The 26,261-nt window shown below is 36.3% G+C and overlaps 1 protein-coding gene across 4 annotated transcripts in view; it reads left to right on the top strand.

The window, feature by feature from the left end:
• Positions 1–26,261, top strand: part of KCNH7 (potassium voltage-gated channel subfamily H member 7) — a 488,226-nt gene that overhangs the window by 296,977 nt on the left and 164,988 nt on the right. For all 4 annotated transcript variants that reach the window (XM_053918731.2, XM_053918730.2, XM_053918729.2 and 1 more), the window contains exon 3: positions 12,571–12,726. In XM_053918731.2, coding sequence (XP_053774706.1) covers positions 12,571–12,726 — 156 coding nt within the window. The remainder of the gene's footprint in view (positions 1–12,570; positions 12,727–26,261) is intronic.

The raw sequence follows: 26,261 nt of genomic DNA, 5'->3' as shown, positions 1-26,261 counted from the left end.
CTCTCAAATATCTCTATGTGTTTGAGTAGACTAATAAACGTTTTAATTCCAGATCAATAACACTGCCTCTTTGGAACTGGAGGGTGGGAGAGAGGGAGAACAGTTAGCAAACATGAAAGAAAAATAACAACACGTGGTGGTGGAAAATGACACTGATTTATTTTTTTAACAGCCATGTTGGCACATGTTGAAACAAGCTTATGTTTACTGATTTTCTTATTAACTCTGTTGACTAGAGAATCTGAGATTTCTATCAAAATTGCATTGTGGAGAGAAACTGTTTTCAGAAATGTTTTAAATATTTGGTTTGAATTAAAGAAAAAACTCTATCTCTTTAAAGAGGCCTTTGTATCCTAAGATTGCCATACATTTTTCCTTCTAGGGTAGGTCTCTGATGTTATTTTTTTAATCTTCAAAAAGTGCCACCCCAATCCTGGTCTACTAGAAAGAGATGAAGTAAAAACTCCCAAGCATTCACTAAAACAATCAGCTCAGAGAAGAGTAACCTTCCCTTGGTGACCAAAATACAAAAAAAAAAAAAAAAAAAAAAAAAAAAAACCAAACAGTGTAGCTTGTGGTTCCAAGAGTGGCAATTGCCTGGAGAGACTTGAGAGGTAACTGGCCCCTCTGAAAACCCTCCAACAATAGGAAAAACAATAGCTCACATTATTGAGTTTTGCTCCCTGGGTCTCTCTCAGATAATAAAGGCTCTGGTGACTTCCTGTAGTAAAGTCTCAGTTCTAAAATTACAGTTCCCATCCTGTCTCAGGTCAGAATGCAATGGGGAGCCAGCTCCAACCTTCTACCCTTTACCTTCTCCTCATACCATGGTTGCTAGTTGCTCCCTTCAAGGTAGAAAGTGAGAGGGAGGAAAAGTCATAGAGCAGGAAAGTTCTTACCTGGCTGGCGGGTTTGCCCTTTCTAGGTCTGGCAGATGGTCAGAGCTGATATTGTCTCTCCTAGACAGTTGGGAGGGCTCTTTAGAAGCCCTGCTGCCCATCCTTCCTCCCCTTTTTACCCCCTGAATGCCCCACCACTATCCCTCCAACTGCAGGGGGCACATTTCAAAGGTCTTGGAATGGACCCTTAAAGTCTCCTCACCAGGTCCGGCCTTGGAAGGGGGCAGCTCCTAAGATCAGGAAGGAAAGAAACCCACAACAAGGATCCTGCCGTCTCCAAGGAAACCTCTTCCCCGATCCACTCACTCCACTCTCCTCTTGACTCCCAGGCTATTTTGTATCCTCGATATAAAGGTTCTGGAGCTATTTCCTATGTAAATATGCATGTGTTGCAGGTAAGGAAGTAATTTTCACTTTAGTTATCTCGTACATATTGTATTAGAATGTCATATCAGTGAAACTGAGATAGGGAGCATTTCATTCAATACTTTTGTACATAGATATTAACTCATTTAGATTCTAAAACAGTTCTATAAAATAAGAACTATCCCCATTGTACAGATAGGTAAACTGGAATATATATAGACTTAGTAAATCACCTGAGGTTCACTCATCAGGTAAAAGATAGAATCAAGATTCAGATTCAGACAGTTTGCTTGAGAGCTGATACCCTCGAACAGTAGACTATACACTATTATCTACAGATACTGTGCACATGGAACATCTGTTAACACTGAAGTGAGTTGCACTTGGTCAAGGGAGCAAAAAATATGAAATTTCCACACTTGTAATAAAGTTAAACATTTACTGAGTCTTACTAACTAGTAAGACTTTATGCAATAAAAATTTAGAATAAAATAATTGGGAAAAATTACTCCATTATATATTAATATGTTACAATATCTCTCACCTATAAATGCAAAATCTGATCACCTCCAAATCTTCAGCTATCACCCAGGCTTCTGTACACCTTTTCAGTAAAACACCTTAAAAGAATTTTCCATGGTTATGTACACTTCTACTCCCTTTTACTCTTGAATTCATTCCAAACACTTTCACAGACACTAATCTAGCAAAGTATCTTCCGGAGAGGTTCCCTGTGATTCCATAATCTTTTCTCAGTACCCACTGTGCCTATCGGCTATGTCTGCGCAGTTGACCTGCCCTCCGTGTGCAGTACTCCTTCCCTCAGCCTCCCGTGCACTGCACTCTGGGTTTTTCTCCCCCTCCCCAATTCCTCCACAATCTTCACCAGTTCTTCTTCATCTTCTGTTCTTTGATGTTGGAGTGCCTTTGGTCGCAAGCCCCAATCTTCTCTGTCTCTATTAAGGATGACCTCATAGAGCCCCTAATGACTCTCTGGCTTAGACTAATCTCTGAACTGTAGTCTCCTATATCTAACTGCCTTCTGGACACCTCCCCTTGGATATCTAATAAGCAATTTCAAAGTTAACATACCCCAAATATGGATTTACACAACACCCAAAACCACCTCTTCCTACAGTCTTCCCCATTTTCTTAAATTGCAACTTCATTCCTTCCAGTTCCTCAACCCCCAAATTTGGACTTGGCTATAATCCCTCTCACTCTCTCACGTGGTACACAATATATCCACAAATTCTGCAAGCTCTACCTTCACAACAGCTCGAACAGACTCCTACTCACCGCCCTCTGTGACACTTCAAACCACTCTTCAAACCACTCTCACCACTTGTTAGTGCCACTGTTATATTTTCCTAATTGGCCTTCCCGCTTTCACCCCAGCCATCCCTACAAGCTATTCTTTACACAGAAGTCACATAGATAGTTTTAAGTTGGATCATGCCAAACTCCTCACAAACCCTCCAAGGTCTTTCTGTCCAAATTCAGAGGCAATTTCCAAATCCACACATTAACCTTACACATGATATGGCCCCCTACTGCTCCTTTGACCTTACCACAGTCCAACTACATCCTACCCCACTACCACCACACCATACCAGTCACACTGGCCTCCACGCTGGCCTCCTTGAGCTTACAATTATGCTTCTGCCTAAAGGCTTTTGCACTTGCAGGTTTTTCTGCCAGATGCACTCTTTATCCACAGAACCACATAGCTCACTCCACCACTTCCTTTGTCTTTGCTTACATGTGATTTGACAGAAGCATTCTCTTACCACTTATTATCCATCACCTTATTTTGCTTTCTCTTTCTTCATTGTAGTTAATTTTACTTGATGTAGTGGATACTTATGTGTTCACTAATTACATCTCCCCTAGTAGGATGTAAGTTCCATAAGTGCAGGAGCTTGAGTTGGTTTCTTGCTGGTGTCCTCATCACCATCTGAGAACCCAGAACAGTGCTTGACCCAACATTTGTTGTTTAATAAACTAATTTGGGGAGACATAAGGATGCACTGTCAAAATAAAGACTAAAATAAAACATCTTTCAAGCAGCTCAAAGAGAAGAGTGCTGGCATTTTATTTTAAAATGCAGCTAGGAGCCCTGGCTGGGGTAGCTCAGTGGATTGAGCATGGGCCTGCGAAGCAAAGGGTCTCCAGTTTGATTCCCAGTCTAGAGCACGTGCCTTGGTTGCAGGGCAGGTCCCCAGTAGGGGATGTGTGATAGGCAGCCACACATGGATGTTTCTCTCCCTCTCTTTCTTCTTCCCTTCCCCGTTCTCTAGAAATAAATAAATAAATAAAATCTTTAAAAAATAATAATATTAATAAACAAAATTCAGCTAGGTGTATACCATCAATTTACCAATAAAGAGGTAATTATTCAAATCACCGGGGTTTGCTTGCTCTGTGGGTACGGTTAAAAACTAACCTTGTAGAGACTTTGTTAAAATGATCACTGTTTCTCCTAACGATCCTTTCCCACTTTGAGGATGTTTGCACTCAGGACACAGCATGAAAATGAACTTGATAATAATATTAGCATAATTGTATGTCTAATTTAATAATTATTATTGGATAATGTTGTAAATAAGCTTGTTAATGAACATTAATTTTATTTGAATACAAAGTTCATTTTAACAAGACTAAACTTTTTATTTCTAGATTTCTTTAGTTTCTTTATTTATGCATTATTGATGTGACCATTTTTTTTCTTCTTTGCTATGCTGTTGTTGGCTGAATTGTGTTTCCATGTTTCTTGCTCCCAATGTTGCATTCAAAAAAAATATTTAGAAGCATAATGTAGTGACTTCTTAGGATAATGTTACTTCACAAAGTAGTATCTTGACAGAATTTAAAGTTTGTAGAATTATGCAAGCTAACATGTTTTTCCCCTATAAAGTATATTTGATTTTCCTTCTCTTCTTAATTCCATATACTTCCTTTCAATATCTGCTTTCCAGGAGGCTATGGAAGATTGATGGAGACATTAAATCCAAAAAGTAAAAGAGAAAAAAAGTAAATGAGTCTTAAGTTAACTTTAGAGAAGATATATTGCTTAAAAGAAACATGCAGGAAACAGTGATAGTGAGCAGAAATTCCAGAATAATTATACTTATTAAATCGGCATTGGAGCCAAAACATATAGATGAACTTTTTTTTAATAAAGCATTGTAATTTTATGGTTTTAGTACTAAACAATAAAATTACAAGTATTAGTATTGAAAGAAATGATTTTTGCCCCCATTACTGAAAGCAAAATTACCCTGCTCTATTATAAACTTGTTAGAGCTCTTTCTTCATATTTTTATTGACTTCTCACAAATCTGTGCTATATGTTTTCTTATACAATCAGCATTATATCTCAAATGTTGAAAGATTTTTAAACTACTAAATAAAAAATTTGCAAATTCAGAATATATTCTAAATGATCCAGATTATGTTATTTTAAGTATTAAAATCAATTTGTATTTTGGTTCATTAGCAAAATACATAATGGCTATTTCTTGCATCTCCACAGACTCTCTGTTTAACCAATTTGTATTGTGATACCCAGCCTGAAGCACTTCTAATTTTAGTTCTAACAGAACAGTCTTAAATTGCTTATTTTCTGTTTACTAAAGTTATCCTGCTTGTTACCATGGAAACTGTGACAAGTGTTCTAGCTAACTATTTTATTAAATAAATTAAAGATGGGCTGAAGACTGTGAAGGTGCAACATGTCCTTCTTAAAACACACTTTCCCATCACTGAAACCGTCATCGTATTTGCAGAAAATATGAAATTAATTATATATAAGGTCTTCCACCTTTTGAAATTGGGAAGCTAGCCATATTTCAAGATCTGAATCATCACTAGTACATATGCTTCTCTAACTTACAAAGTCTATGTTCTGAAAGTGTTATTATAAATGAGTTTCCTGGAAATTAGAATGTATTCATCCATAGAAATTATTTCATAAATAATAATTAGATCCACAGGCCCACCCGCAAAAGCCCTTCAACCTCTGATGTCTCAACTACAACAATATTAGCAGTGGCTTTTGTTCTCAGCTATGGCAGTAGCAGCCATGTTATAGGGGTGGGGAGGAAGGAAAAAGTTTTCTTTTACTCATTTCATTTTTGACTCAAAGCATAGATGGACACAGTTGTGGAATACTAGCATCCACCAGCCTTCCCAAATGCTGAGCCCCCAACTACATCCTTCTGTTATTGGCCTTTGCCTCTGTCACCAGCCTTTTTGTGCCCTTTTATTTTCCTGTATCTCCTTCCAAAGTTCATACAAGGCCTATTTTGCTCTCAATCTGCTCCTGATTCTACATTGAACCATCACTGTCCTCAAGAGTCAAGGTGGTCTCAACTACTCTTTTATTTATTTTTTTAAGATTTTATTTATTTATTTTAGACAGAGGGGAATGGAAGGAAAAAGAGAGGGAAACATCAATGTGCGGTTGCCTCTCACACATCCCCCTCACTGGGAACCTGGCCTGCAACCCAAGCATGTGCCCTGACTGGGAATTGAACCTGAGGCCCTTGGGTTTGCAGTCTGGCGCTCAACCCACTGAGCCACACCAGCCAAGGCCATTAACTACTTTTTTTTTAAAAAAAAGCAATTGGGCTGAGCACTGTCTCTGGAGATTTAGTGACTTGTATCAGGTTCCTTGACTGCCCCAGAGACCCAGACAAAGGGACTACCCTAAGTGTAGGTGGTTCAGGGAAGAGGTGTATGAGTGGTGTCCTGGCAGAATACAAGTGGTATTAAATAGGAGCAAGTTTAGAACATACCCAGAGGTGTGAACAGTCTTACAAGAGCCACTGGGGATCTTCCAGGCACCCCAGGGCCTAGAATTGGCCAGGAACCTTTAGGACTTTTGAACGGGCTGCCCTCCAGGACCTGTGGCCATGGCAAGGTTGGTAGCACTCCTTGTTTCACCCTGCCATGCTTTTATCTATTGCCAATGCCTCCTACTAGCCAAATCTTCCCAGAACCCAGAAGCCAAAAGAGCTAGGGACACAGTGACCATAGAAGTCAGCTGCTTTAAGATCTGGAGCAAGGCAGAAAAAAGTAGAGGATGGATGGGGAGAGGGTTGTAGGAAACTGCCATCTGTGACAACATGGATGGATCTTGAGAATATCATGCTGAGGGAAATAAGTCAGAGAAATTCAGGAACCATATGATTTCACTCATGTGGTATATAAAACTAAAAGCAACAAATGAACAAACAAGATGAACAAACAAAATCTCATAGACACAAACAACAATATGGTGGTTTCCAGAGGGAAGGGGGGTCTGGGGGTAGCAAAGGGTAAAGGGAGTCAAATATACAGTGACAAAAGGTTTGACTTTGGATGGTCAACACGCAATGCAATATACATATGATGTATCATAAAATTGTATGATACATACAATTTTGAAACCTATATAAATATATTAGCCAGTGTCAGACCAGTAAATCTACTTAAAAGTGTAAAAAAAAATAAAAACAATAAAAAAATAGTATTACTTGAATGACAACTCTTCCTGAACCTTTTGCACTTTAAAAATACAATATTTTTAACCCAAACAAATCTCTAATCTGTGATATTTCTGTCACCATGACTAAAAAAATTATTCAAGACCTTGAGAACATTATGCTAAGTGAAATAAGTCAAATGAAGGCAAATAGCATATGATCTCATCTATATGTGGACTCTAACAAACAAAACATACAAAAAATAACAACAGCAAAAAAAAAAAAAAAACTCGTAGACACGAAGAACAGACGGGTGGTTGCCAGGGAAGGGGTTGGGAGGGATGGACAAAGCGGGTGAAGGGAGTCAAAAGGTACAAACTTCCAGATATAAAATAAATAAATAATGGGCTGTAATGTACAGCATGGTAAGTATATAGCTAATAATAATACTGTATTGCATATTTAACCATTGCTGAGAGAGTAATCTTAAAAGTCCTCATCACAAGAACAAAAAGGAAAAGGTAAACTATATGGTGATGTTAAATAGACACTATGATCTTCTCACAATATACACAGATATTGAGTCATTTTGTTGCACATCTGAAACTAATATATATTATATTTTCATTATATCTCAACAAAATATTCATCTGCTAAAATATGAGGAAATTGCTTTAAGTCTGTACTCAGTTTTAAAAGGTTTTTGTTCAAGGTTGGGTGGTGGTTGATTGTAAACTGAGTCATCCCTTTGGTCATTTCCAGATGATTCTAATAAAATATATCTAATTAACCCTATAATTGTGTTCATAAAAGAATTTTAGATGGGATTTCCAGTCAAGATGGAGGCATAGGTAAACACACTTCACCTTCTCACACAACTACAGAAAAAAATTGCAACTAGACCACAAAACAAATATCACCCAGAATAGTCAGAAAATCAAGCTGTATGGAACTCTGACAACCAAGGATTAAAGGAAGCCACATTCATCCAGACAGGTAGGAGGGGCAGATCCATGGAGACAGGTGGAGAGGCGCAGAGCCTTGGAGCAGTGCAGAGCAACATCAGAAAATGTGGTCCCACATTCATATGTGGTAGATAAAAATCAGGAGGGATACCTCATGAGCAAGGGATCCCAGCCACAGGCCAGACCACACAGCCAGTGTTCCAGCTCCAAGAAGATAAATCCCCATAATTTCTGGCTATAAAAACCAGTGGGAGTTGGGGCAGCAGAAGAAACTGCTGGATTTTCAGAAGACTCATCTTAACTGGCCCACATGAACTTAGGACGTACACAGACCCATACACTGTGGGATTCAACATCAGGACAATAGCTGGAAGGTCATCAGTGTCATATGAGGAGAAAATGAAGTTACTGGAAATAGGAAGAAAGCTGGGAGACAGCTGGCAAACCTCCAGAAACCAGGTAGCAGCACTGTCCCCTCTCCAAGTCCTGCCCCCACATGGGGCCACAAAGCAGTGAAACAGTTGCCCCACCCTGGCAATTGACTAAGGCTCCATTCCACACAATTTGCAGGTGACTTTTATACAATAGGCCATGCTACTAAAATAGGGAGTCAAAGCAGCTCTACTAAATACATGGAAACAAACACAGGGAGGCTGTCAAACTGAGGAGACAAAGAAATATGGACCAAGTGAAAGAACAGAACAAAACCCTAGAAAAAGAACTAAATGAAATGGAGATAACCTATCAGATGCAAGTTCAAACACAGGTTCTCAGGATGCTCAAAGAACTCACTGAGCATGGCAAGAGCATAAAAAAGACCCAGGGAGAAATGAAGGTTACATTAAGTGAAATAAATAAAAATCTACAGGTAACCAGCAATGGAGAGGATGAGGCCAAGACTCAAGTCAATGATTTAGAACATAAGGAAGAAAAAAGCATTCAATCAGAATAACAAAAAGAAAAAAGAATTGAAAAAATGAGGACAGTCTAAGGAGCACCTGGGACATCTCCAATGTATCAGCATCTGAATCATACGGGTGCCAGAAGGAGAAGAGCAAAAGTAAGAAATTGAAAACTTATTTGAAAAAATAATAAAACTTCCCTAATTTGATGAAGAAAATAGACATACAAGTTTAGAAAGCACAGAGTACCAAACAAGTTGGATCCAAAGAGGACCACACCAAGGCAAATCATAATTAAAATGTCCAAGGTTAAAGATAAAGAGAGAATCTTCAAAGCAACAAGAGAAAAGCAGAGAATTGCCTACAAAGGAGTTCCCATAAGACTGTCAGCTGATTTCTCGAAAGACACTTTGCAGGCTAGAAGGGACTGGCAAGAAATATTCAAAGTGATGAAAAACAAGGACCTACAGCCTAGATTACTCTATCCAGCAAAGCTATCATTTAGAAAGGAAGGGCAGGTAAAGTGCTTCTCAGACAAGGTAAAAATCTGCAGGAGTTCATCATCACCAAAACATTATCACATGAAATGTTAAAGGGACTTATTTAAGAAAAAGAAGTTCAAAACTGTGAATGATAGCCCTGGCTGGCATAGCTCAGTGGATTGAGCACAGGCTGTAAACCAAAAGGTCACCAGTTCGATTCCCAGTCAGGGCACATGCCTGGGTTGCAGGCCAGGTCCCCAGTAGGGGATGCCTGAGAGGCAACCACACGTTGATGTTTCTCTCCCTTTCTCCTTCCTTTTCCTTCCCTAAAAATAAACAAATTAATTAAATCTTAAAAAAAACCATGAACATTAAAATGGCAACAAATTCACAACTATCAACAATTGAATCTGTAAAACAAACTAAGCAAACAAGCAGAACAGGAACAGAAGCATAGATATGGAGATCGCTTTGAGGGGTATCAGTTGGGGGGGCGGAAGGAGGAACTGGGGAAAAGGTGTGGGGATTAAGAAGCATAAATTGGTAGGTACAAAACAGACAGAGGGACGTTAAGAACAGTATAAGAAATGGAGAAGCATAACCCATGGACATGAACTAAGGGGGTAAATTGATGGAGGGAAGGGGGGTACCAGTCAGATGGGGGCAAAGAAGGAAAAATTTGGACAACTGTAGTAGCAAAATCAATGAAATATATTTAAAAATCACAATTTCATTTTTTTTTGTTTGAAGGGACCAAATTAACACAATAACATAGACCAAAATTTTGTTTTTATTTGCTGGCAGATTACAAACCAAATAAAATGATTATAATTTGGGCATTGGAAATTTTGCACATAAAAGGAAACAGTTATTGGAACATATGTGAGAGAGAGTCAATAATTTATTAGTTATATCCAAGAAAGTAAATGAGAAACAGGAAATGATTTCTTTAATGCTAAAATCAAAATGACACTAAATGAGTTATCTTCATTGTTTATATACATGTATTTTATATTGATTCATATTTAAGCAAAATACATAATGGAAGGACAAGATTTTTTTCTAGAAAACCAAAGCAACTTATAGATTCAATGCAATACCTATTAAAGTACCAATGGCATATTTCACAGATATAGAACAAACATTACAAAAATTTATATGGAACGATAAATGACCCCGAATAGCTGCAGCAATTTTGAGAAAGAAGAGCAAAGCAGGAGGGATCACAATACCTGATGTCAAACTATATTATAAGGCCACTGTAATCAAAACAGCCTGGTACTGGCATAAGAACAGGTACATGGACCAATGAAACAGAATAGAGAGCCCAGAAATAAACCCATCTCTATCGTCAATTAATATTCGACAAAGGGGGAAGAAGCGTCAAATGGAGCAAAAATAGCCTCTTCAACAAATGACGTTGGGAGAGCTGGACAGCTACATGCAAAAAAATGAAACTCAAGCACCAACTTACACCATACACAAAAATAAATTCAAGGTGGATAAAAGGCTTAAATATAAGTCATGACACCATAAAAGCCCTAGAGGAGAACATAGGCAGGAAAATCTGATATATTTTATGCAGCAATATTTTCACTGATATGTCCCCTAGAGCAAGGGACATAAAGGATCCAAACAAATTGGATCTCATCAAAATAAAAAGCTTCTGCATAGCTAAAGAAAATAGTATTAAAATAAAAAGAGAACCAACCATATGGGAAAACATATTTGCCAATGATACCTCAGACAAGGGTTTGATCTCCAAAATATATAAACAACTCACATGACTCCACTCTGAAGAGACAAGCAATCCAATTAAAAAATGGGCAAAGGACTTGAACAGACACTTCTCCAAGGAGGACACACAGAGGGTCCAGAGACATATGAAAGGATGCTCAGTATTGCTAGCCATCAGAGATGCAAATTAAAATCACGATGACATACCACTTCACACCATTGAGAATGACTATCATTAAAAAAGCAACAAACAAGTGCTGGTGAGGTTGTGGAGAAAAGGGGACCCTAGTGCACTGTTGGTGAGAATGCAGACTGGTGCAGCCACTATGGAAAACAGTATGGAATTTCCTCAGAAAACTAAAAATGAAACTGCCTTTTGACCTGGCAATTCCACTGCTAGGATTATATCCTAAGAGCCCTGAAACACCAGTCCATAAGAACCTGTGCACCCCAATGTTCACAGCAGCACAATTTACAATAGCCAAGTGCCGGAAGCAACCTAAGTGCTCATCAGTAAATGAATGGATCAAAAAACGATGGTACATTTACACAATGGAATTCTATGCAGCAGAAAGAAAGAAGGAGTTCCTACCCTTCACAACAGCATGGATGGAACTGGAGAGCATTATGCTAAGTGAAATAAGCCAGGAGGTGAAAGACAAATACCATATGATCTCACCTTTAACTGGAACCTAATCAACAAGATGAACAAACAAGCAAATTATAACCAAAGACATTGAAATTGAGAACAGGCTGACAGTGACCAGAGGGGACAGGGGAGGGAATAATGGGGGGGGGGGGCGGAAAGAGTAAAGGGTTTACAGGAACAATTATAAAGGACACATGGACAATAACAAGGGGGGTCAGAAACAGGGAAAGGAGGTGGGGAAGGTTGGAATGGTGGGGAGGGGAGGGGGGAAAAGGCAGAAAACTGTACTTGAACAACAATAAAAAAATGTTAAAAACAAACAAAAAAAGACTATACTTTTTTCCCTATACTAATTATTATACAGGTGGAAGTGAAAATAAATGAGAATTAAAATTCTGTTATTCCATAATGTAGTGCCTGAATTTGTCTGTGAATACTTTCTGAGAAATTTTATTCATAATTTATGTAAATGTATATACAATACAATATGAAATTAAAAATCAAAGTAGTTTTTGAAGAAGTACAAAGTAGTAGTTGCAAAATAGTCACAGGGATGTAAACTACAGCAGAGGAAATATAGTTAATAATGTTATAATAACTATGTATGGTACCAGGTGAGTTTTAGACTTATTGGGGATTGCTTTGTAAATTATATAAATGTCTAACCACTACACTGTACAGGTGAAACTAATAATATTAAATATAACTTTAATTGAAAAAATGCTAATTGTAAATGCTATGTACTATATGTCTCTGTTTATACAATCTTTTAAAATGGAAAAGTCCAATTGTTTATGGAATGACAGTATTTAATTTTAGTAAAAATTGGAGGGTATTAATGTATATGAAGTTAATGTGGTGACTCCCTGGGGGAAGGAAAAGAATCAAGGTTATGCAAATTCATGATAGGGAAGTTTCATATGTATCTGTATTATTTATTGCAATAAAATCATACTATAGTGAGAAAAAAATCAAAATATTTTTAATTTAATTTCAGTGACCATTTTAGAAAAGTCTATAGGGTTTTATTAAAATTTTAATATTACCAATACTTCAAAATGTTGGCATATTTTAACCTAACATTCATCTTTCATTCCCTTAGGGTCAACTTTCATTTGCAACACTCACATAATTCCAGTGAAAAACCAAGAGGGCGTGGCTATGATGTTCATCATTAATTTTGAATATGTGACAGATGAGGAAAATGCTGCTTCCCCAGAGAGAGTAAACCCAATATTACCAATCAAAACTGTCAACCGTAAGTAAAAGTAACATGTACATAATATTTGTTATATTCTGTTATTGAAATAATTTTAATACATTCTTTGCATATTTCAATTCTTAAAATATATTTATACTTTAAGTAAAATAATTTTCTATGAAAAAAGCCATAGCTGACATTGCACTTTCATTCCTTACAGAATCAATCAGTTGCTTTCAGAGCCGTCTAACTTACATATACCATAGTAAACTCCACCAGTCTCCCACTGATGGATGTTTAGGTTGTTCCCAAACTTTGGCTGTTACAAATAATGCCAGAATACATTGCACATGTATATTTTCATATATGTATATGTATATTTTGGAAATAAAACATCTTCAGGGTAGGTTCTATGAGTGGGATTTCTGGCTCAAAGTTTAGATGCATATGTAAGGTTTTTTTTTATATATATACTACCAAGCTCTCCTCCTTATGGTTTGAACCATGTTATATTCTCACAAGCAATGTATTAGACCTTTGCCTCAAAGCAATACTAACAGAGTGAGCCAGCCTTCTTGATTTTTGTCATACTAGGTCAGTAGTATCTGAATGAGTTTTAGTTTACATTTCTATTTTTTTTAGTGAGGATCATATAGTTAAGCACCATAGACCTTTCTTTTTCTGTCACCTGTCCATTTCTTGCATGTACTTTCAACTGTGTTTTTTCTTGTTCTTTCAAATTTTAAAATAAATTGCAAATCACTTCTTCAGCAAACAGCTGGTTTTATTTTTTTTAATCTTTTTCCTGATTTTTTCCATTCAAAGCCTTTTTTGCAATTTGGCTAAATTTGTCAACCTTTTTCCACGTTGATTCTGAATTTTTGAGTTACATTAGAAAAGCTTTAACCATGCCAAGTTTGTAAATTTATTTTTAATCTAGAAATTATATGGTTTTATGTGTTAAGGTCTCTGATGCATTTAAGTTTAGCTTGGTTTATAGTACAAGATATGAATTTTATGACTTTATCAATGTCAGTCCACCTTTTTATTGATTAGTAAGTCTATCTTTTCACCAGTAATTTGAGATGCCACCGTTATCCCATATTCCTGTGTACTTTAATCTGTTCCTCAAATTTATTCTGTTCTATTGGTCTATTTGTCCTTCAGGATCACACTTTTTTTTTAAGATTTTATTTATTTATTTCTGGAGAAGGGAAAAGAGGGAGAAAGAGAGGTAGAGAAACATCAATGCATGATTGCCTCTTGAGCACCCCCTCCTGGGGACCTGTCCCACAGACCAGGCATGTGCCCTGAGTGGGTATCAAACCAGCGACCCTGTGGTTCGCAGTCCGCCACTCAATCCACTGAGTCACACCAGCCAGGGCAGGATCACACATTTTTAAATATACCATTAATGCCTAATATGAAATGTTCTTTTTGATATTAATTTTCAAGGGTTTATAGTTATTTCTTGCCTAAAATTTTATATGAACTTTAGAAACAAAATATCTAGATAGAAAAAGTCCCTTTAGTATTCTCATTTATTCTTATTAGATTCACATTAATTTTATAAATTAATTTGAGAGAAATTAAAATCTTTATGTTATTGAGTCATTCTATAAAAATTGTATATTTTATATATTTTCATTTTAAAGTCTAATTTTTGGGTGTTTTTTGAAGTGTTTTCAAAATTTCATTTTGAAAATGATTTCTAGTTCAGTTTCCTACTAGATATTTAACTTTTTGTTGTTGTTGCTATTATAAATAGAATCTTCTCTTTTATATATTTAATGCTACTGATTTTTTTAGTAGTTTCATACTATCTTAGTGAAATTTCTTAGTTTACAGTAGCTTAGACATTGACTCTCATGAGTTTTTCAAGTATCACATCACATCAAATAGAAATTGCTTTACAGTTTGCTTTGGAATTCTTATACATCTAATAGTCGTCTTTTCTCTGATTCTACTGGATATTACCTCCAATGCATCATTTAAAAGATGTTGTTGGTGAGCATCATGCCTGATTTCTAATTTTTGTGTGCATGTCACCAGTGTTCCCAGATAATTGAAATGATGTCATGTGGGCTGAGTTGAATGTGTTTTATAACTTTAAGTGAGTTTCTACTGACTTATTTTCATTAAGAATAGTGTTGAAATTTGAAAGTTGGCTTTTGGCATCTGTAGAATAAGTGCACTATCTCTTTTCTTATTTTCATGGTAAATTTTATTAATGGAGTTTACTAATATGAAATTACCCTTTCAACTCTGGAAAGAACCGCATTTGGACATGAGGTATTTCATTTTATGATGTGCTATAGAACTAATTTATCTAAAGCTAGATTATAATTTTTGCATCATTATTCATTAGGAATTCTGTAAATTTTTCTGTGTATGTTAAATTTCATCAGATATGGTACCAATATTATAATTCCTTAAAAAAATAATGTGGAGTTTCTTCTCTATTTTTCTCTGCTACGAAACTACTTAAATACTTTGGGTATTATCTACTTTTAAAAGTTATGCGTGGTACCTCTGCAAAATGATCTAGGCCTGGTACTTATTTGTGGACTACTTTTTTGACAAATTTCTTTTTTTTTTTCTCCAGAGGTTGGTCTAGTCAAATTACTCAGCTCAACAAGTACCAGTCTTGATAAATTTTATTTCCTAGAAATTAAGTATTTTATATAGATTTTTAAAATTTATTTTAACAGAATTAGGCAAAGCGGTCTTTTATGAAAATTTTAAAATTTCCTCTCCTCCTATATTTATTTCTTTTATTACATTTATGGTTATTTTATTTTTTGTTTCCTCTATCTAAAACTTTTGATCAGTGCTTTTCTTTCCTAGGAACTAATTTTTCCTGTTTATTAATTCTGTTAGTTCTAAACTCGCAAATTTCCTTTTATTTTTAGTTTTTTATCAGCTTAACTTATTGCCCTTTTCATGCATTGACTTATTTTCATCATTTCAATTTTTTTTTTGATATATGACCTTAAGGCTCGATATTTTTCTCTAAGCACGGCGTAAGATATACCTTATAAATTCAGATATGTAGTATTTTCATTATCTTTTTTCTAAAAAATGTTCAAACTTTTTTTTCTTAGTTTCTAATTCAAGAATTGTTTTGTAGAGAGAATTTTTAATTTTCCAATAAGAACAATATTTTTAAAGTGTTTAATAACTATATTAGGAATTTACATGTATAACTAACATGTTTTTAATAGTAACATGTTCTGTGTTAAATATATTATGTTTATGCTATTTTTCTTAGCTCTTTTTTACGGTTGTATTTTGCTTGTTTTTCCTGTTGTCTTTTCACTTTAATTTTTAGCAACATTTTTATTTTTTTCCAGTGGTTATTATCTTTATTTAAAGAAGTTTATATGATGGCCTTAATCATTTCTGCTTTCCCTCAATGTATTTTCATTCCTTACTATGAGCAAGAATAAGATTAGCTTGTATTCTTTTTCTCCCCTTTTCACCATGTGATTTTAGTCAATAATATTATTTTAGTGCTTACCTTTGCACTCTGAAGTATACCTAGTTTTTTACCATTTAATTTGTCAATTTAAATTATGTCATTTGACTGTTTCCTAGTACCAGAAAGACACTTAATGAGTTTATTTTATGTTTTCTTCTTTATTCTCCCATTTTGATTGGCCATGGTGTTTTTAGCTTGTTAAGTTTGTAATGTTTACATACTTACCTCTCACTTTTTCATGGTTTTAAATTTCTGATGAAGTGTATTCAATGCTCAACACTAGTCTTTTTGCAAATGTTTTTCTAAATATTATGGGGAACACCAAAAAACAATTTATTAAAAAATTGTATGTTTATTCTTATGTGTTTAAACTTCTGTCACCTTCAAAGTACTCTCTATTTGACTCAATAGACCTATCAAGACATTTTTTCACTACTCAAAACAGTTTTTGAACTCGTCGATGTTGATGCCTTTTAGTGCTTCTGTCATTTTTTGTTTCACATCTTCCACATTGGCAAAGCGTTTCCCTTTGAGGACTTTTTTCATCCAGGGAAACAAAAAAACATATTGTTCAGGGTAAGATTGGCTGAAAGGGAGGGTGGGACATGGGGGTCATGCCATTTTTGGTCAAAAACTGCTGAACACTAGCCTCAGTGTGGGCAGGTGCGCTCGTAAATCACCCACCGTGAAACGGGCAAATGTGTTGAAAGAGTCTTCCAAAAAAATTCCCTGAAGCCAAACACAGCCTCTTGCAGTAACACCAGCGGTTACACCGATACAGATGGGCTCCTAGAGCACTCATTTAGCAGGGGAACAAGGGGCCTGCTCTCCAGAAGATAATTCCGGTTTTGGGGGTCGTCGCTAGTTTTATAACTTTTGGATTAAGTTTATTTTTTTCAGGAAATGTTCACGGGTGAAATATTTTCAGAGTTCTTTCATGTTCAATACTATTTTCTGTAACCTTTATCCCTGAAGAACAGTTAGGTAATTATAATATATTTGGCTCACACTTTATTGCCTCGTGAACCTTACAGATATTGTCCCACTCTTTTCTTGCATCAGATGTTGCTAATGTAAAGTCTAATATCAACCTACTTGACTGCCCTTTGTGATTTTAATAATTTCCCAGAGTCTCAGAAAATTTTAGAAATGAAACTAATAATAGTAGAATTCAATACACTTCAATCAAACCAAGAAGACTTTTAAAGTCTAAATTTGTTATTAGCATATGTCTTGAACTAATTATTCCAACTCAGTTTTCCCAGATACAATACATAAATTTAATTCATCTTTTATTTCAGGAAATTTAATTATAATTTTAAATATTAATATTATTTCTTTTTGTTTGCTTTTCTTCAGGGACTCAGATAATATATATGTTGGACCTTCTTTACTTGTTTTTCATATCTTTTTCTCTTTTTATTTCTGTTTTATTTTCTTGGCTTCTATCATTTGCAACCTTTATTTCTTGTGGGTAGCTTGTAACGTGGTCTTAAATTTTTAGATGACTTTTGTATTTTTCTTTCCTGTATTTATCCTATATATTTTTTAGTTCTTACTTTGCATTTTTTGTTTGTTCAGTTTTTACTGTGTTTTTAAATTCCTGATTTGTAATCTACTTCATTTATTCAATTGCTGGTTTAAATAAATTTAAATTCATTTTTGTGTGCTATATTTATCTTCTGTTGCATAACGCAATTTTTAGCACACTTTCCTCTACAAAATGTGTTTTATTTCCACCTTCTGCTTTTTATATGATATCTTTGTACAACTATTAGAGTTTACTTGTTTATATGCATTTATGCAGGACTTTCCCTGGACTAGCATTAACAAGGGGCAAAAAAAAAAATGTGTCTTATTCGAGTGGCTTTCTTTATTTTTTAGTTCAAAGGCTCATTTATATATTACAAGGAGTTGGATGTTTTGTTTTGTTTTGTTGTTTTTTGCTTGTCCTTTAAATACAGTGGTACCTCGGTACCTGTCATTAAATGATTCAGTAACTGGTGACGAGTACCAAACCCAACGACTACTGAACAATGAAACATTTTCTCTCGGGGGGCAGCATTGCAAGTGTGGCGAGTCCCGAGCAAGCACGGAGTGCTGAAACATTTTCTTTTTTCTCATCAAAATGGGATGAGTAAAGAATTTGACAAGTTCTAAAGCTGACAAGTACCGAAGTATGACTGTATATGGCAGTATCTGTTTTTTTTCCCTTTGTCTTCTGATTTTTCTGTTTCCTCTTATATCAGCAAAGGGACCAGGAAAGGGACGTTATAGTTAGCTGCGTCCTTGTTTCCCTCTCTCTAAAAGACAATTCCACCTTGGAAGTTCCTCCACCTCTCCAAGCAGTAGTGCTTTTCTGAGGCTGCTCCCTGGGCCTTTCACACCACTTTTTATCGTCTCTCTCCTCGCCAGTGCTCTGTTCATTCAGGTCACTCACCTGCTTTCAGCACCTTTTACTCAGAGTGCAGCCCTCTTATTCTGGGGGTAAACCTGTATGATGTGTCTTCCTTCCATCACTCCACTTTGTATTCCACTTTTTTCACTTAGTTTCTGCCTGACTCTACTGCTGTGTGCTCTCCATTCTGCTGAATTCGGGCATTTGTTTCCCTACCTCTGTGTAAATTAAAGTTTGTAATGTCTCTTTCTCTAACAATTCTTTAGGCATAGTTTATGAGTATTTTTATTCAACTCCCTATTGCCCTCTTTGATTGTTAGGGGGATCAGTGAAGAAGTTGGAATTTAAGTATCCGTCATTGCCTGTGAGAAGCTGAAAGCCTTATCACAGACTTTAATATGTTAAAAAAGAAATTGTTGTATTGTATATAAATTTAGATTACAAAATATATATAAAATTTTAAAAGAACAGTCTCAAAATCCTGTGTTGCAAACCTTACTATACTACTAAATCAAATGTACACCAGATGAGAATTTTTTTCAGTATCAGTTACTTCCTTAGTACAATATTCTGTTAAAGCCATATTGGGACAAATATTTTAATATGATGCCAATATTCTGAATATTTTACTCTGAGCAGTCTCACGCTTGGGGAAAATTCTCTATCAAAATCATTCATTTGTAAGTATCCTTAGTAACACATAGAAACAAAACTGAAGCATCATTAAGAAACTATTGTGATACCAAAGTTTCATTCTTCTAAGTTGCTGACTATTATGAATTTTTATGTTTTTCTAACAATTCAGGCATCATCAAATGATTCCTGAGAATGTACTTTAGGTAATGTCAGCCTGTATTTAGGTCATAATGTCAATAAGATCATTTGTTTGGGGGGATGCCTAGTTTAGTTTCTTCATTGTCTTCACAAATTCTTTATTTTCTCTATAGGATAGTTGTGTTGTATGGTTCGTCAAATTGGATGGAAGTGAAAAAGAGAAAGTTATGTCAGGAGTATCTACAGTAGCCTCCCAGGATATAATATATAATCTATGCTACTTTATACTGTGATTAAAATAGTAGCTCGTGTACAAGTGATAGAAAATTCAGCAGAGATTGTTTTTTATATCGTGAACATGAATGGTTTCCCTACACTGCAGCTGTCATTCATACAGAGAATCATTGAATCAAAGAGTATAAATATGCAGATAAAATTGTTTCCAAAGCATTACAAAGGCCCTTTATTTACAACTAGTATATTGGGTTTCAATTGTACCCTTCTATCATTGCACACTAAATTTCCCTTTAGTTGGTGTCAGTTTTTGATGAGTTGATTGTTAGATCAAGCGGAAAAAGTGAGAGACAAATTATGCCTGGTAATTTCTGATACTATACAGTTTCTACTTTGTATTATGTCTGGTCTTTGGCAAACTCCTGCTGACTTTTTCTTCAAGTGTAACTTGTTATAACTATAAAATAATGTTATTGACTATTTCCAACATTGTTGTTCCTGGGGTAGCCACTCTAACAAACAAACAAAAAAGAAATAAAAGAAAGTTAAATGTTGAGACATCTTTTTTTTGGAGAAATATCATACCTTCAACATACTTAATGTATTACCTAAATAAGGAGTGTGTATGTGTGTGTGTGCCCCCAAATGGTGGGGTTTAAGGGAGAGTAATAGGGACAAGGCAACCAAGAAGATGTGAGTTTCTGTACATTTAAAACCCTGTCTTGAATTGTAGACAAAACACAGGAAAAACTGTGAAGTGACAACATGAGAAACACAAATAAAATGAACTACTAAATTTAGAATATTAAGTGAGAGTAAAGGAGGTAAATGCGCAATAGAAAAGATGGATCATAAAAAGGCATTATGATAAATGGGGCTGAGTAAATTCTGGGACCTAGAGACTTGCTTTCTAGTTAATGAAGTGGTGGATCATTTTTCAGTCCACATATTTAGTTTCAGGGTTAGGAACTCTACACAAGAAAAGTGAACAGTTTTCTCTAGGAAAAACTAATTTTTAACAAACTTATTCTGCGTCAGTGATATAGGGCCAGCAACATATAGATGACTTTTGTACCCTGAAATGAAGCAAGTGCAAGAAAAAGGATTATCTTGATAGACATATCTATCAAATTGATAAATACTACATAACTGAGTCAACAAATTTCTATGTAATAAAAATAAGTAACAAATAAAAGATATAATTAAATGTTTTATCTCATTGATAGGTTCTGTAAAAACTCTGCAATCTAAAGAAATGGCCATGACACTCACCAGAAAAGAAAATTGTACTTTTTCTACCCACTAGAAGGAGGGCACATCTAAGGGAAATAATAGCAATGGAAAAATGGGGTCTTTCTTTTTTTGTTTTTCCTCTAGTATATCTTTTGCTATAAAATACTTGCACAATGTGGAATATAACCAAATCATGTGTTCTTCTAGCTTCCACTATTAATTTCAAAAAGAAAAAGGAAAAAAATTAATTGTTGTCAAATTAAAGAAAAGGTTGCTTTAATTCTTTTAAATAAAGTACTTTTTTAATATATTTATTGATTATGCTATTACAGTTGTCCCATTCCCCCCCCCACTCCACTCCATCCTGCCCACCCCCTCCCTCCCACATTCCCCCCCTATAGTTCATGTCCATGGGTCATACTTATAAGTTCTTTGGCTTCTACATTTCCTGCACTATTCTTACCCTCCCCCTGTCTATTTTCCACCTATCATCTATGCTACTTATTCTCTGTACCTTTGCCCCCCCTCCCCCTCCCTCTCCCCTATTGACAACCCTCCATGTGATCTCCATCTCTATGGTTCTGTTCCTGTTCTGTTTTGGGTGTGGTCGTTAATAACTGTGAGTTTGCTGTCATTTTTACTGTTCCTGTTTTTGATCTTTTTCTTAGGTAACTCCCTTTAACATTTCATATAATAAGGGATTGGTAATGATGAACTTCTTTAACTTGACCTTATCTGAGAAGCACTTTATCTTCCCTTCCATTCTAAATGATAGCTTTGCTGGATACAGTAATCTTGGATGTAGGCCCTTGCATTTGATCTTGGGTAATGTAATTATGATGTGCCTTGGTGTGTTCCTCCTTGGGTCCAGCTTCTTTGGGACTCTCTGAACTTCCTGGACTTCCTGGAAATCTATTTCCTTTGCCAGATTAGGGAAGTTCTCCTTCATTAGTTGTTCAAATAAGTTTTCAATTTTTTGTTCTTCCTCTTCTCCTTCTGGCACCCCTATAATTTGGATGTTGGAACATTTCAAGATGTCCTGGAGGTTCCTAAGCCTCTCCTCATTTTTCCTTATTCTTGTTTCTTCATTCTTTTCTGCTTGGATGTTTCTTTCTTCCTTCTGGTCCACACCGTTGATTTGAGTCCCAGTTTCCTTCACATCACTATTGGTTCCCTGTACATTTTCCTTTGTTTCTCTAAGCATAGGCTTCATTTTTTCATCTGGTTTTCGAACAGATTCAACCAATTCTGTGAGCATCTTAATAACCAGTGTTTTGAACTGTGCATCTGATAGGTTGGCTATCTCTTCCTCACTTAGTTGTATTTTTTCTGGAGCTTTGAAGTGTTCTGTCATTTGGACCATTTTTTTTTTGTCTTGGTGTGTCTGTTACTTTAAGGGGTGGAGCCTTAGGTGTTGGAGGGTGGGTAACGCTGGTCGCTGCGCAGGGACGCTGTACGTGGGATGGGCCCGCTTCACTCTCCTCCAGATTTCAATCTTTCACTCCAATACCCACAATCAAACTGGGCCCCTCTGGTGCTGGTTCCCGAGTGGGTGGGCCTGTGCACGCTCTAGGCCCCTGTGGGTCTCTCCTACAACCTCTCCTGTGAGTCTGGGAGTCTCTCCTGCTGCCGCCCCAACCCCCACGGGTGCTTTCAATCAGAGGTTTGAGGCTTTATTTCCGCACCCCCCCCCCCCCCCCCCCCCCCCCCGCACTGGAGCCCTGGTCTGCTTCTGCGCGGTCTGCTTCACTCCCCACCGTTCCTCTGGTTTATCTTTGTTCGAATGTGGGGCCGCGGGGTGCTACCCACTGCTCTGCCTGCCCTGCTCTCCGCCACTCTGAGTCCGGCCCTCTCGGTTTATCTGCACAAATGTAGGGTTGCAGGGTCTGCTAGTGCTCGGACTGCCTGCGCCGTTAGTCCCACACTCCGCCAGTCTCGGTCCCGCCACAGCCACGCTAGTCCTCTCCGCCCCCGGTGCCCGTCTCAGCCCCTCCTACCGGTCTGGATGAATTTTGTTTATTTTTTATTTCCTTGGTGTTGGACCCCCTTGCCGTTCGATTCTTTGTCAGTTCTGTTGTGCGAGGAGGCGCAGTGTGTCTACCTACGCCGCCATCTTGGTTCTCCTCTAAATAAAATACTTTTTAGGTTTCATTTTAAATTATTTACAAGTATATTTGAATTTTGTATTTCTTCTCTTTTATAGCAGGAATCTAGAATCACCAATCTGGTTCACACACACACACACACACACACACAAGTACACATATTTTAATTTGTTAAAAATTTCTCAAGAGAGACTGAGAAAACTTTTTTGTTTGTTTGTTTGTTTTGTTCATTAGATTCCCCATGTAAGTGAGATCACATATTATTTGTCTTTCTCTGACTGGCTTATTTCACTTAGCATAATTCTCTCCAGGTCCATCCATGCTGTTGCAAAAGGTAAGAGTTCCTTCTGTTTTAAAGCTGAGTAGTATTCCATTGTATAAATGTACCACAGCTTTTTTTCCACTCATCAACTGATGGGCACTTGGGCTGCTTCCAAATCTTGGCTATTGTACATATCACTGAAATGAGCATAGGGGTGCATATATTCTTTCAAATTTGTGTTTTGGGTTTCTTTGGATATGTTCCCAGAAGTAGAATCACTGGGTCATAAAGCAGTTCCATTTTTAATTTTTTGAAGTAACTCCATACTGCTTTCCACAGAAAACCTATTTTAAATAAAACATTATTAATTGAACAATATACTTCCAAAGAGAAAATGAATGCATTCTATGTTTTAAATTGTTTAGCTATAATTCATAGCAGGTATCCCCAACATTTTGCAAATAGTAAGTACTTAATATATATTTGTAAAATATATAAAGAAATAGATATTATTATTAAACTGAGTAATTAAGTTCTTTTCCATGTTGAATCAGCATTAACCAGATTGTCTATGTCAGTGATTCTCCAAGTGTGAGACCTCCAGCATCTCCCTGAAACACGTTTGAGATACTGGTTCTTGGGTCTTACACCAGAAGAACTGATTTGGAAATATAGAAATTCAACAATCCGTATTTTAACAAACTCTTTGGATCTTTCTGATACCCACTAAATTTTGGAAACTACTGGTATAAGTTAATTAATGTTTATATAAAACTATAAAGATAAATTTTAAGTGGAACTAAATGTAAGAATTTAATAAAATTAATTTTTATAGTTCCTTACTTTTACAGTAATTTTTAAAAGGGAACATTTTATTTAATCTTATTAAGGTACTGTAATTATCTTCCATTATCTTTGAAAGGATTCAAATTATACTCCCCAAATCAAAGCAGAATTTTACTTTCATCCTTACCAAAATAAAAGTTTGAATTACTCTAAAAGCTTTGACTGAAGCTAAGTCTACACATACAAAATACAGTTGGTAATTTAGGGAATTATCTAGCTAATATAAGCCCTTTAAAGTGTATTTATATGCTTTGGACTCAATATTATGAATAATTGACATAAAGTACATATTTTCCTGAATGGCTGCATTCTCCCTCAAATTTGTATCTCAATTTTCAGACGTCACTAAGGAACAAAGAAATTTTCTGTATGGCTGGTTTATAAAAGGCATTCACAGTGTTTTTATTATTCTCCACTGGAGCTGAAAGGCATCCTATAATTCAAAGATGAAGAGCCTCTATAGTAACATAGAGTTTCCCTCAACAAGAATTACCTAGAAACAATCTATTATTTAGATGAATCTAATTTAACATTTTCCAACATAACTAATGTTTTCTATTATGTGTTTAGAAGTTTCCTCTTTGTAAAGATTAAATTTGATGTAGAAAAAGGACCCATAATGTGGCTGCTAATGATAAAGTTTAGTCATAGGTTACAATTAACTTTATATCATGTTTTCCCTAGGATTTAAGCAAAATTATATCTCTAAAATCAAAATTGCTGGTAGTTGGAAAGAAGTATGCACTATCCCTTCACTAACAATGAATGTTAATGATCGCTGTAACCAGAAAATCCACACCCGAGTCCCTACTTGTTTATCACTTGGAAGATTTTGTTACTTAGCAACCCTAAATAAGGCACGATCCCTACTCACACATTTGGGTAACTGGTGTTTGTGCCATTTGTATTTAGAATATTCCATGAAGAGAGTCCCTGTCAATATTATAACTACTTGGTCATCCTAGGTCAGTCTAGGTAAACATGTTATTATTTTCACACAACTTGAATAGATTGTTTAACCTGGCATTTAGAAAAGGAAGAAATCAATTGAAAAGAAACGAAATAACAGTTGGGGTAAATCATTGATTTATTAAGCAGTTATCACATAGAAACCTAATTTTATATATATATATATATATATATATATATATACATATATATAATTATATATATGTATGTATGTATGTATATGACACAGACACACACACACACACAATATGAGCTGGGCAGGTTGGAAGCAATGCCTCTCAGACATTTGTGAACCTGTTCCAGAGGTTCTCTGCTGGGGTAGCTCTTGCACTTGCTCTCACACATGCTGCAGCCTTGACTTGCTGACTCCCACACAGGTGTGCAGTGCACTATTGGGTCAGGACTCACATTGCTTCAAGATTCCAGTTCGGTCGTATTCTTCCTGCCTTATAGTAAGATCTTGCCCTTTCTCTGCTCTCACCCTTGGGAATGTCCCACGAGTCTTATCTTCCAAGGCGTTACTCACCACATCTGCTTCTTTAAAGAGTCCCATGTTGAGCTTCAGGCTCACTAGGTCAGTATACTCCCTGGTGGTCTTGTGTTGTCACTGATACCAGAATCAACCTGCTCCGTTTGGCACCCACAAATCAGGGTAGCTAATCCAGCACTGAGTGCACAAGGAATGACACTTTTTCCCAGTCTTACTGCTGTCTGCTGCCTTCTTTGACAGCAGTATAGGTTCCTCTGGCAGTCCGTGGACAACATTGTATACCTCCTTATATAGTCAGGAGTAGGAAAGACTCTTTGCCTTCCAGGTACCTCCACAAAAATTTTCTCCCTCAAAAGAAAAGCAGATATGTTGACTATGTTCCCTGTTTCCCCCATAAAACTTGAAATGGCATTCTCTCTGACTCAGAAATTAAAGTCGTGTTTCTCTTCACATCCAGAAGTCTTTAGCTGGATAAAAAAAATTCACAATGGTTTTAAGGCTTCTAATAAGTGTCAGACTTTTGAATACCCTGATTTCAGAAAGGTAGATTGACACTTATTCAAAAATCTTAATTTTGTATGATAATAGTTGATAGTAGACTTAATTTAGATCATTGTGTTTTTTAGACCAAAAGCTGGCTGTCCTTCCCTCTGTTCTGTGCCATGCAGCCTGACACGTCCCTCAGGGCTGGAACCATGCTGCTGGAATGTCGTGGGATGAGGTCGAATGGTTGGTTCTCTGCCCCTCACTGAGAATTGTCAAAGGCAGGGAACTGCCTTACCCAAGGATATGGCCCTTCC

Source organism: Desmodus rotundus, chromosome 2 (genome assembly GCF_022682495.2).
Source record: "Desmodus rotundus isolate HL8 chromosome 2, HLdesRot8A.1, whole genome shotgun sequence".
Lineage (NCBI taxonomy): Eukaryota > Metazoa > Chordata > Mammalia > Chiroptera > Phyllostomidae > Desmodus > Desmodus rotundus.
The sequence above is the reverse complement of the archived record's forward strand: the minus strand, read 5'-3'. Positions and strand labels throughout refer to the sequence as shown.